Source organism: Sycon ciliatum, chromosome 7 (genome assembly GCF_964019385.1).
Source record: "Sycon ciliatum chromosome 7, ocSycCili1.1, whole genome shotgun sequence".
Lineage (NCBI taxonomy): Eukaryota > Metazoa > Porifera > Calcarea > Leucosolenida > Sycettidae > Sycon > Sycon ciliatum.
In genome coordinates, this window is record NC_088649.1 from 30,807,554 (window position 1) to 30,820,825 (window position 13,272).

The 13,272-nt window shown below is 47.2% G+C and overlaps 1 protein-coding gene and 1 long non-coding RNA gene across 2 annotated transcripts; one reads left to right on the forward strand and one right to left on the reverse strand.

Moving 5' to 3' along the window:
• Nucleotides 1–1,867: 1,867 nt before the first annotated feature.
• Nucleotides 1,868–13,033, forward strand: LOC135820657 (salivary glue protein Sgs-3-like). Its single transcript, XM_065333680.1, has 2 exons — nt 1,868–1,885; nt 11,569–13,033. Exons 1-2 carry the CDS (start codon nt 1,868–1,870, stop codon nt 12,658–12,660), a joined length of 1,110 nt encoding a protein of 369 aa, XP_065189752.1. The 3' UTR covers nt 12,661–13,033.
• Nucleotides 4,033–8,940, reverse strand: LOC135820655 (uncharacterized). Its single transcript, XR_010554166.1, has 2 exons — nt 8,678–8,940; nt 4,033–4,627 (listed from the first exon to the last, which is right to left on the reverse strand). It is a non-coding gene; the product is annotated as an uncharacterized LOC135820655 (long non-coding RNA).
• Nucleotides 13,034–13,272: the final 239 nt, after the last annotated feature.

The following is a 13,272-nucleotide window of genomic DNA, read 5'->3' on the forward strand; positions in this document are numbered from 1 at the left end:
AGTTGCTATTCACTCCTGGCGCATGCGCTGGACGAAAAATTATTTTATTAGTGATGTCGAAAAAGTATGCGGTTGTCAGTTGACAAACCCCCTTTTATTTACAATTCAGTTGCGTGATGTCCACCACTTTCCGAATTAAAAATGCACAGGCCGTTAATAGCCGAAAATAAAATATGCGCCGAATATGCAGTACCTTGCGCACTCTGTTAGAAGACATTAGGGCTACTGGGAATGAATGCCCAAGTAAAATGATGAAGTACAGTAATACAATACTATAGGGAGTGCATTTGCCATGAATGCACCAAGCCAACTCTCCTATACAAACAGTATAGTGTTGCTGCCAAAAATATGATTAGCTAAAGTTGCCTTTTTGCATTATTATGGTTGAACTTTTTTTTTCCTGTAGCCTCGTTCCCATGCTGTGGATTTAATCACGAAATTTGTTAGCAAGACGAAGAGGTTTTATGTGAGCTTACTATTATTCTACCTGCACTTGCTTTTATCTTTTTTTGTGCAGGACTCTGAGAAGCTGGAGGGACCCCACAAACCTCAAGCATTGAGGATACAACTTTTAACCAAGAACCAGGCAACATGATGTGCATGTATCACGTTCGCTGTGATTGCATCGTTTCAGGGTACACTGACAACATACTAGTACTAGTAACTAGTCCTTGATTAGCAGCAGTGGCCTGAATTATTGCCTGGCCGCTATTCATATAATCCTTTGGTGCTTACTCGTCGCCTTGTTCTGTCTCTAAAATGGCGTATGGGTGTTCCGAGGCTTGTAATATTTGCTCAAGCCGCGCATTGGCATTGGTGTATGTCGGTAAATGCCAGCCACTGCTGCCTAGCTCAACATGTTTTGTATGATGTAGAATGCGCTCTGTGTATCTACAATCGAGTGACCTGCTTGTGTGGGCCAACTGCAACTACACCAACAGTTGCACTAGTATGTGCACTGTGCTGGCACAGTGTATCATACTCAGTCTTGTCACTTCTTCTCCCACGTTTACTGTATTGTTTAATTCACTGTACACATCTTGCCCAGCTCCTCTAAGGCCACACAGAATTAGTTTGTTGTTTTGGGCCACTACACTCAGCTGGTGTAAGGTTGGTCTGCTTCTCTCTTCCTTCTCTTTGACGTGTCCAGCCAATCATTCATGTCAAGCTTTGCATAACTTAGATCACTGTATATACAGTCACCTGGCTGGAAACGTCCATGGCTGCAAAATCGCATCTTTCTTGAGGGACCCCATTTTATAGAGTGGACGACATTCACTTTCCTGATAGACTCACCTCAGATGTTGGTATTGTACCCATCCCTGATTTATACATGCACCACGTTTTTGGCAACTCCGAACAGTGAGAATGTCTGCTGTGGATAGTTCTCATGCTTTAAACTCATTCCTAAATTGAATGTAAACAAGTACGGTATAATACCACCAAAATGTAGTTCATTACAAGTCGTCGATCATGATCCTTTGTTGAGACGAAAGCTTCGGGACCTGGGAGTACTTGTGACATACCCATATCATACTCTCTCAGGTTCTGAAGCTGTGTGCTGTGTGCCAGGGGTTATGGCGATCGAGTGCATGTATGTTCGGATAAGGGCGTGGGAAAACACTCATCTAAAACATACTCATTTCCTCATGCATACTTTCATTTCTCATTCTTTTTGGCACACACTCCAGCTCCTCGAAATTATCATGGGATGCATGTTGATGACAGCCTGCTGCCATGCAGCCTGAGCAGTTCGGACAATCAATCATTCGGATAATCAGCATTCTATATTGCTACAGTTGTAGTAGCTGTATTTCATGTACAGTACTACAGTAGAGTCGGGCGCCGAAGAACGTGTTGCCCAAGAATGTCCAGCCTGAAATGCTAAGAACGCCACCGCCTTAAGTTTAAAAGAATGGCGGTGTTGGTTTTCCGGCAGCTTTCGGGATACATAATTATGATCCTAACATGATTGTTTCTAAGAACATGCTACAAGAGCGCAGCCGGATGGCTGAAAAATACGAACACCCAAGGCTAACCTCTTGGACACAACGTTCTTGGACGCTCGACTCTACTGTAGTATGGAAGAACACTCTTCGGCAGGGATGTTACATGTTAGAAATCATGCGTACAAGATGCCTATTTAAGTCTGCTCTTCTTTTATGACAAGCTTTGGCATGCATGCAGCTCTTAATTAATCCCAAAGGTGGAGTGCAATGACATGTCTAATAAGTCCCAAAGGCGGAGTGCAATGACATGCATTTGGAACCGTGATCACTAAAATCCTGCGCTTAATTCTAAGATTTAGAACTATAAGTGATGTTGCACACCCAAGAACGTCGTTCCGAGGGCCTAGGTCGGGGGCGTTCTTGGAAGAACATCATGCTGGATTGTAGATAAACTACTGTATATAACCCGCATGTGTGTGATAACAAAAGCTGCGGTACAGTGCGGAGAAACTAGTATAACATACTAATATCACCAGTAGGTTTTCTAAACTTCTTGTTCTATACTGGAGAATATTCCAGCGAGTGAATCCAGAGCAAGTGCTATGAAAATGGACTAGCGAGAGCTCACAATAGCCAGACAGACCCACGAGTCCTTTCTTGAACCGAACAATAATCATCTATGGCATTCAACATGCAGTTTGGGAAGCCATGCAGTCCTGGGACAAATATCCAAATGCATTCTTGTCTCCAGACCAAACAACGATTGTTATCATACTTAAAGGGGAAGTATACCCTAAAATCAAATTTTCACCAGTTGTAGTCTTCTGGGTGCTGAGTCGAATGGTCTTGGTCCGAGGAAGCTGCGACGCTCCCTTCCTACTTGAATCCCAATCGAACTCGCGCACTTCCACCGAAACTGGGTGACTGCGCCCTACTAGATGGGGATTTGTATGCAAAATGTCACTAAAAGCGCCATTTCGTTCTTATAAAAGCACGGATGACCGCGATTGGCCCATATGTTGTAGTCTTTTGGACGCTGAGTCCACTGGTTTTGGTCCGAAAAGGCTGCGATGCAGCGTTCCTCCTTTATTCCCAATCGAACATGGTTGAACAAGTGGTCACGTGCTCCTGGGTGCCCAAATCACCTGGTCACCGCGCCAGCAGGCGACAACTTTCACACCAAGGTTCAACTCGAGTTCAACTCGAGTGACAGGACTGCACCCAAAACAAGGTCAAACAGGCTAGTAAGTTGTACCCTGCAGGCACGGTGGCCAGGTGACTGGTGTACGCAGGAGCACGTGACCGCCTGTTCAACCATGTTCGATTGGGAATAAAGGAGGAACGCTGCATCGCAGCCTTTTCGGACCAAAACCAGTCGACTCAGCGTCCAAAAGACTACAACATATGGGCCAATCGCGGTCATCCGTGCTTTTATAAGAACGAAATGGCGCTTTTAGTGACATTTTGCATACAAATCCCCATCTCGTAGGGCGCAGTCACCCAGTTTCGGTGGAAGTGCGCGAGTTCGATTGGGATTCAAGTAGGAAGGGAGCGCCTCAGCTTCCTCGGACCAAGACCATTGGACTCAGCACCCCGAAGACTACAACTGGTGAAAATTTGATTTTTGGGTATACTTCCCCTTTAACAATTTCCAACTCTACGACCACCATGCCAGCTCAAGCAAAAAGAAGCAAAGGAAGACGGAGATTTCTATTTGTGCAGCCATTCAGGGAGGAGCACGAAGGCTGTTTTAACATTACATGATTCGACTGTGCACGCACTTTCCAAAAGTGTACTTATCACATACCACGTGAACTCTTAGGCTGTTTGCAGTGCGATATACTTACATGTGCATGCCCTTGCCGCACATTCACACTCCAGTACAAAACATAATTATGCAAATATGTAATGCACATAATGTAACATTCTACGCTTGAAAGCAGATCAGCATTCGAACTTTTTCATTGCCTTCAGGCTGCAACAGCATATTGCAAGAGGGCACAATGGCCCAACCCAACATCTTCCCGTGAACACCATCGGCCATGGCAGTACAGACCATCTGACATCACTCACACCACCCACATAGAAGAGAAGCAATGTTGATACTTCATAGTTAACACGTTACAAATACTACTGAGAGTGCATATAGGCAGTACACCAGGTTCAGGATGCATTGATCCATTCTTCTGCTTCAACTACCTTAGCTGCTCATTTGATCTATGGCTATGCATGCTGTCATCAGCGAGCCACATCATTTCGAAAGACTGATGACGGAGAGATCATTGTGCGTGTGTAGTCACAATACTATCAGAGAAATACGTTTGGCAAATATAGGAATACTGTGGACAAAATCGTACACAATAACCTGCCTTGAAGCAAATCTCAGAATGAAAGCGCTGTGCAGATGCATGTCAGCCGCTTCAGATTCAGTCACTTCGTGAGATCCAATATTCTTCCAACTGTACTGTTCAGCCTTTGGTGATCCACAGAGACAGACAAACAATCTGTTCCGTCCTTCCGCATGAGAAACAGAGAGGGAACATGTTCCAGTTCATTCCAGTATGAAGGTGGCGGAAACAGGCAATGAAAGTCATCGTTGGGCCAACATGACCAGCCTTCAGACATGAGTTCTCAGAGACCTTCGCACATCACAATGGTATTCACCCTTGGCTACAATCCTGCAAAACACGTGAAAAGATTGCAGCAAAACAAACTGAATGTTATAAAGAAACAATTTAGGAAAACTATGCCTATCGTATTTGTAGTACAGTGAAGCTAAGATACAACACCCAGCAGGCAGGCAAACTTGATAATATCCGATGAATTAGCATGCCTGGTCATGGCACACCGGGTACAAAATATGCAACCAGCATAACGTTTCCACCAGTATTGATAATCTATCGTAATGTTATTATCAAACTACATAACTGCTAAGAATGTGCAACTACTAACATAAGGTACGATCGGCTTCGAAATCCAATGATTATGAGCAAGCGCGCATATATTTCTACATGTGCCATGTAGATAGAGTGTTTCATCAGGTTCAGTAGGCATGGATCCACAGTTCATTGTTCTGCTTCAACTACCGTAGCTGTGATGTACAAGTTTTGATCTCTGGCTACGCATGATGGTATTAGTGAGCCCAATGGCCTGCAAAAGCCAAAGTGATGAAACTTTCTGCCGTGGGCAGAGGGATCATCGAGTTGCCCACTCTTGGTTATGTACTCATGCCATGACCAACTATCAGTGCACAAGTACTGCTACGCCCTCACTATGATCCATTGCAACAATATCACCAGGCACATGCATGCTACTGCACCCATTAAACCAAGAGTCGCAAATAGGAAAATCTTTGCTGTGAACCACAGCTATAAGGTGCTTTGAGTCCAGTTTTGTGGGAAAGTTGCACTGCACGATGCACAATACCACATTGAGCGAAATTCTTTTTTTTCACATAGCGTGAAGTGTCTCTCGAGAAATGCAATGCACAATGCATAGCACATCGCAGAAAAATATTGTATTGCACCTGCAGTCTAAAACTGCTTGCCAGCCAGAGCTCTTGAGTCCCATGCACCAGCATGCAGGAAGTGATGCCCATCACGTGTCACCCAACCTTGAAGTGGAGCTGAACTCAATTTCCCGTGATACGACCTGTGATGGAGCTGCAACAACCAGCGATGCAAGTTTGCAGTCCAATTATTTGAAACTGGCCCGCTATGTTGCTGAGAACGTACTCAAGGCAACATTTGAGAAATTACCTTTCGAAAAAATGTTCGGTACAAACCTGGCCGGATATTGTTTAAACTTTACGGTCTGTGTGAAGAAAACAACTATTTTATTGCATAGACTAAAGGAGCTATCCAGCATTATCGATAATTTTCACGAAATGAAAGAAGGACCCTCCTCCACCCACCCACCACCCCCCCCCCCCCCCACCCACCCCCCCCCCCCCCCGATTGATGTCTGCAATATCAATATTTTTTGAAATGAAACTCCCCTTGACCCACCCACCAACGAAACTTTTTCTCTTCGTGTAAAAGATCGACAATTATGGACCCGGCATTATCGATAATTTTCAAGAAATGAAAAGTTTAGTGATGAGTAACTTGTGACCGTCCCCCACCCCCACCTACTCACCCCTCAACGAAAAATAGCTGGAATGGACTAGTGTTTCAGCTATCAATATTTTTCATTACGAAACCCTTCTTGACCCACCCGCCCATGAACGATTTTTTTCTCGTTTCGTGTTAAAGATAGATAATTATGGACGGCCCCTAACGTGCCAGGTTCGAATGAATGGATCGTAGAAGATTGTTTGTGATATCACACGATCAGAACAGGTGACAACCAACACTACATGGCTGTATACTTGATGTGGTGCATTTACTGGGTGCAACGCAGGGAGTTGTAGCATCTAGGTAGACGGCACAGGCGACTGTAAAGCTAAATGACATGGGGTTCGACCCAGGGGTTCCTGTTTCAGCCACCCCTGGGGCACCATTGGGCAGATCTATACACGCTCGTACATGGTATTGCTAATCTGGGCCGTTCTCAGGGTCAGTAGGTCAAGGCCGTGATTGCACAGATCACGGAGAACCTCCAAATCCTGACCCAAAATTCTATAAAGTATTGTGTTGTCTCCCTACAGTGTAGGTGCTATGACTCCCTGGCGCGATGTACCTGCTGGTAAATAGACAAATTGCAACCAGGCCATAATTTGGATAGAGCAGACGATCCTGTCCTGGACCCTGTTCCACATTCAAAGTATCTAGACTCATTATAGTGAGGGAGGAATATTGTGGTACTGACTCCGATTTTCATGCGCTAAGAAATTATCAAGTATATGTAACTGTAAGTGATAATCACTCAAAGTACGAAGCTAACAGTAATATTCACTGGTTAGAGGGAAAGGCACAAACGGGAAAGGTCTGAAGAAAAAATTGACTGTCATCACCAGGATTCGAACCAGGGACCTTCGCTTGAGGCCAGCGATGCTCTAATCACTGAGCTAAGGTGTAGCCGTCATCCCAGCCGAGATCGTTCAACATTTTCTTCAGACTTCGTAACGCACACCAACAGCATCAGCTAATGGTATATGTACTCTTTTTCGATTGTACATGCAAGCTCTACCTTGTGATGTTGAGCTCTCTTCGTTTGGTGGGGGTACTCCGATCGTCTAATGTGAACCACCGTCCACCTACAATTCTACATTTGCAACGTTGTCCAATGTGCATCGGCACTCATTTTACATAACTGTTACAGCAGAGTGTAGATTATCCGCACCCCTCGGGCGCACGCTTTCTCCAGGGGGTTCGGATGGGGAAAAATTCTGATAAGGGAGCAGTCACACATCCATCTAAGACTTGCACATTCCTTCACGTTTCCATCATTTCTCACATTCACAGGAACTAGACACACTCTAGCTCCTCAATATGACTCCACGGTGATACATTGTTGCTCCAACTTGTTGCAAACTATCTTATGCACCGCTTGAATGGTGCTTGGGGTTGGGGAAAATGAGCAGAAGCTCATTTTCGTCCCTTCAATTCAATGGAAACTGGCATTTCGAATAAGTGATTGTTCGGATTATTGGCATTCTCCTGTACCATAAAGTCGCGGATAAAAGCCGGGCTTATAAGCACATGAGCCGCTTTCTGCATCAGGCTTTAATGCAAACCAGGCTTGTATGCAAACCATGCTTATATGCACCACTGATATTTTTGCCAGACTTGTATTCCAGGCTTCTACGCGCGACAAGCGTAGATCTACCACTGACTACCAGTATGGCGGCAGTTTTACTATGCACCGTACATAGCGCATGCACTCTTGACCCACCCGATCCGCGCTTGCAAAGAAGAAAGGCTTCTACGCGCGACAGGCTTATATGCATTTAACCCGTTTGATTTTCAGGCTTCTATCTGCGATGTGCTTGTATGCAAACCCGGCTTTTATCCGCGACTTTACGGTATTCATATTCACGCTTTCGGTACAGTCTGGAACAGGAGATCCTAGTTTGACTCAGACTGCCCTTTCCATAATACGTTTCCCATGTACTCGCAGTTCTTTTATCAGAACATCTTTTCTTCCCAACCTCAAATCCTGTGCAACACCGGTTGGCTTTCCTCAGTTTCCTGAGTGGTGTTACCTCTCAATAGAAGCATGAGTGGCCATTCAATATACCGGTATAGTAAAACATGTCCATAATTATCGGAGAAAGGATCGGATGTGGCTAAATAATTTGAAACTGTTCACCTCTCCTCACTGCGCTCTTGGCCCACATTTACCACACCATAGCGAGGAAGTTCGTTCTTGGATAGATGCTCTACATCCTCCAGACATCTATCCAAGAACAAACTTCGTCGCTATGGTGTGGTGAATGTGAGCCACGAGTGCAGTGGTGGACAGTTGCAAATAATTTTACTACAATGTGCTAAGCAGAACAGAGGTACTCGCACCTTGTAGGAAACTATTCTGAATTTTGAATGCCAGGGAAGGCTGAAGGATACCCATGAAACCACTGCCAAAGCAAACACGAATTTGAAAAGCAGTGCATGCATGGTGGCGGTGGGAAAAAGCAGCCAAGGAAAGTGTGTACATATTTTTGTTGAAAGGATGAGAATTCAAAGAAAGCTGGCTGCTTCCTCTATTTCCATGATCGGCCAGTGCCTACAGCACGAACAGTACATTGTAATACATGTATGTGCATAGACAGACAAATAAACACTAACCTGAGCATGGGTACCGCTTGTATTCGTGGTCAGGAAACGGTGAAAGTACGAACGAAGGAGAAGAAGATTGTTGACCATGGCGAACAACTGCATATCCAGAGGGCACACGGCTTGACAGAATGGGTCGGCTACATCTTCGCTAATTTTCTATCCTAACAACATTCAGCTTCGAGGTCAAGGACGACGGCATTTTTGGAAGGAATTTTCGAATTTTGGAGAAGAAGCTTGCTTTCGGAAAAATGTTCCTTTCACGCAAGGCAGCATGCCAGGTCAGGCGTGTGAACCAGGTGAACTGTGTCGGCAGATCGACGTTTACGTTCCAGGCCGACAGTTTTTTGACCAAGCCGTGAATCGCCCTCGCTCTGACTCGCCCGGCTACGAAGGAGTAATTTTACAACTCTTCAGGCCAGCTACAGGTCTCTGATGCAGAGCTGCAAGTGACGGATATCGGTCATTTGCAGCCACTACTAGCAAGAGTCCATAACCCAAGAGTATGCAACTGTGATCTCTTTTCTATGGGCCAACCGCGCGGCGCGCTGCCTTCATTACATCATTCAGCTGCAGTCCGCGCACTGCGGAAAATCAAACACCGCACTTTCCCTCTAGTTTGAAATGAACTTTCGTACGGAACTGGAGTTCACGCACCAGAATTCAGAGATTGTGTAGGTACTGGAACGAATCGAGCAAAAACGGATGGGCTCGTGCGAGAAATTGAGAGTTTGAATACATGCTTTCAGAGCGTGATGAAGGCAAGATACGTAATGAAGGCAGCGCGCCACGCATGCACCCATCATCACAGTTGCATACTCTTGGGTTATGGACTCTTGCTACTAGTACTAAGGGGTCGTCCGCAATTATCGAAAGTTTTTTCCAATCCGTAGTAGCTTCGAAAGTGGGTGGGTGGGTCAAGGCCAGTTACGGATTGAAAAACTTCCGAAATGACACGTGCGCGTGCCACGTGTACGTCTACGTGTAGCCCCTGTTTTCCACGCGCGGCTGCGCGCGAACTGTCTACTACTTATAATATTTTTGTAGTTCTGGCAGTTTCTGCGCCCCCGCGCGCGCTTCCTTGGCTGCTCCTCCTGGGCCGGGGATCATAAAGTTCGGCGCATTCGACGGCGAGTCGACACCTTCTATTTTTGAGTTTCACTGTCTCCTTCGTCCAGAGTACCGTCTTCCATGCACTCCTTTGAAGTCCTTCCGTCTAGCGCTGGCGCTGACGACTGTTATTGACTATGTCCAGACAGGCGACGTTGTTTGGAAAGGCGGTGAAGAAGCAGCCCTTTTTCGAAACCGCTGGTGACTCTGATTATTACAGAACAATAAATTGCTTGTGGCAGTTGTCCAAGACGACGAACAAGGATGGACCAGCACTGATTGAGTTTGTTCCATATGTGTTGCGTTGTGTGTCCATCAATAATATTTTATTACGGACTGGGGGGGTGGGTGGGTGGGTGAGGAAAAATTTGAAGCTACTACGGATTGGAAAAAACTTTCGATAATTGCGGACGACCCCTAAGAGCCTCCTGGTCGTTGCAATCTGATACATAATACCTCATAGATGCAGGAAATGTGTGGAAGAACCGTTTTCGCGGAGGAACTGTTTTCGCGGCTAGGGTGGAACCGGTGTATGCCTGGAACCGTTTTCGCGTTTACACCGGACATGTCGTCGACAGCACAGTGTCGGCAGATCCACCTTTGTAGGCTGCAGACCCGGCAGACGTTTTGATCAGCCCGGCCTGGTGGTGAGATTTGGGACCCGGGAGTACTAAAAAGCTGCTCGCATCCCAGGGTGCTCAGTTTCGCTCTACCCGCGCGATTAAGTCTCCAGGTAAGGCCCCCTCTTTCGCGGCCTGCCGAGCATAATATACCTCCGCATGCGCAGTCTGTGATGCCGTACTGTACTGCAGACGCGTGCTCAACCCCGTTGGAAATGTACGCAACATGTGCAACAGTGCCAACCCTCTTGGTCTGTTGCATGCGCAGTCTGTGATGCCGTACTGTACTGCAGACGCGTGCTCAACCCCGTTGGAAATGTACGCAACTGTACCCACCCTCTTGTCAGTGATCGCACAAACCCCGCGTTTTGTCGGGTCTGTACGACTCCTGGCTCTTGACCTTTGGTCGGTGTACGAGATGCACGAACAGTCTTCGTAGGGTGAGTACTTTTTCATGTAGCACTGAATGCGGCAAGTAGGACTCGCCCATCCGCCCCGTCCCACCTGAAGCGTCGAGGAGGTAGGGGCGCTCTGGCGGGATTTTACGGTAGTAGTATTTCAGAATTCAGTTCAGGGAGTTCAGGCAGTTGAGGAAGGTGTGGGCTTGCTGATCCGCGCAAGCCTCTAATGCTCTTCACTACTCGCCTCGTTGTGGCAGAGCAGATTCGAATGACATCCAGCCAGCAAACTGTACGCGTTGTGGTGTTCTATCGCGACGCTTGACGTGTGTGTAACGCTCCAACAGCAAAGAGATCATTGAGTTGAGGAACCTGGTGAGGGCTGGACCCGCAGCATCTAAAGACCCGCCTTTTGTTTGTGGATCTACAACCGGCGAAGTGAAGCCGTCAGTGAGGTACAACTCTAGCTGAATACAGATTCCCGGTGTGCTCGATCTCATTCAAGATGCGCCTCAGTACCTTGCTTGTGTGGCTGGCGATGTGCGCCGTTCTACCGCATTGCGCGCAGTCCGTGTTTACGCAGTCGCAGAAAGACGCCATGCTGAACGCGCACAACAACGCCAGGTCTATCGCCTCACCTACGCCCTGTACGCCGCTACCAGCCATGACGTGGAACACTGTACTGGCCAACGTGGCACAGGCGTACGCTGACAGGTGTATTTACGACCACAATAAACTAAGAACAGAGGACGCCAACGGAGCTTTCGGGTATGTGGGTGAAAACCTATACATCAGTACGAACACGCCCTCTAACCCAGCCGTCAGTGTGACGCCATGGGATAGAGAGAAACAAGACTACGACTACGCCACTCCGGCGTGCGCACCTGGCAAGGTCTGCGGCCATTACACCCAGATTGTGTGGAACTCCAGTCAGCAGCTGGGCTGCGGGGCGAAACTGTGCGACGGGGCAACCACCATAAACTTCCCATGGAGTACGAGTAGATACCCCAAAGGTTACATTGTGGTGTGTAACTACGGACCGGGTGGCAACTTTCGTAATACGAAGCCATACAAGGCATGTGCACAGTCTACCACTGAGATGCCCACCACTGAGGTGCCCACCACTGAGATGCCCACCACTGAGATGCCCACCACTGAGGTGCCCACCACGGAGGTGCCCACCACCGAGATGCCCACCACCGAGATGCCCACCACCGAGATGCCCACCACCGAGATGCCCACCACTGAGATGCCCACCACCGAGATGCCCACCACTGAGGTGCCCACCACTGAGATGCCCACTACTGAGATGCCCACCACCGAGGTGCCCACCACGGAGGTGCCCACCACGGAGGTGCCCACCACCGAGATGCCCACCACCGAGATGCCCACCACCGAGATGCCCACCACTGAGATGCCCACCACCGAGATGCCCACCACCGAGATGCCCACCACCGAGATGCCCACCACGGAGATGCCCACCACTGAGATGCCCACCACTGAGGTGCCCACCACCGAGATGCCCACCACCGAGATGCCCACCACCGAGATGCCCACCACTGAGGTGCCCACCACCGAGATGCCCACCACCGAGATGCCCACCACCGAGATGCCCACCACCGAGATGCCCACCACTCAGATGCCCACCAGTGAGATGTCAGCCACCAGTATCACATCCCAATATCCATCGCCAGCAGCCACACCCAGCACACCCGCCGCAGCGGAGCCTCAGGCAGCGGACAACAGCACGGGTCAGTTTCCAGGGACCATGCTGTCGGAACACTCTGCAGCCCAGATGCTGCACCCGCATGCAAGTCATTGCCTCATCCCGTCTGCTCTAATCTTTCTCTTGTATCTGATAGCCTAGGCTATGCGCTTTTTTGGAAGTATGAGTTGCATAATAATAATACTTCAAAAGTAATAATAATAATAATATTCCTTTGTAATCCCCATAACAACATCAACGTCCTTATCATTTGTACAATACCTGTCTTTGTACATAACTGGCGTTGCAAATTCTATATTATTGTTTGATGTTGGAGTTTGGATTGAGTTTCTTTCCTTTCTTCCTCTTCCTTCCCCTTTTTCTTGTCCCTTTGGTTTTTGGCTTTTTTATTTTTTATTTTTTTCACTTTCTTTTTGCTGTCTCACCCATGGAAATATTTCCCGGTGGGTCTGGCTTATCGCCTTCGAAAGAAGTGAATAAAGGAGACATAGTAATAAAATCAAAAATTTAATGATAATAATAAAAATGCTAGTACAGTCGCTATGTAGAGAGACCCGTAAGGGGCGGTACAACTTTTTAGGGGTCATTTTGATCACATTTTGACTGCATTTTTGAGGTTATCGGCAAGGTGGATCTTAGAGATGACATTTTAAAATGTTTTCTGGTGAATCTCTGGAGAAGAGCCGTCTCTAGCCTCCTATAGTTTTATTTTTACTTTTGGACAAAATTTGAAAAAGTTTTATGAAAGGTCCG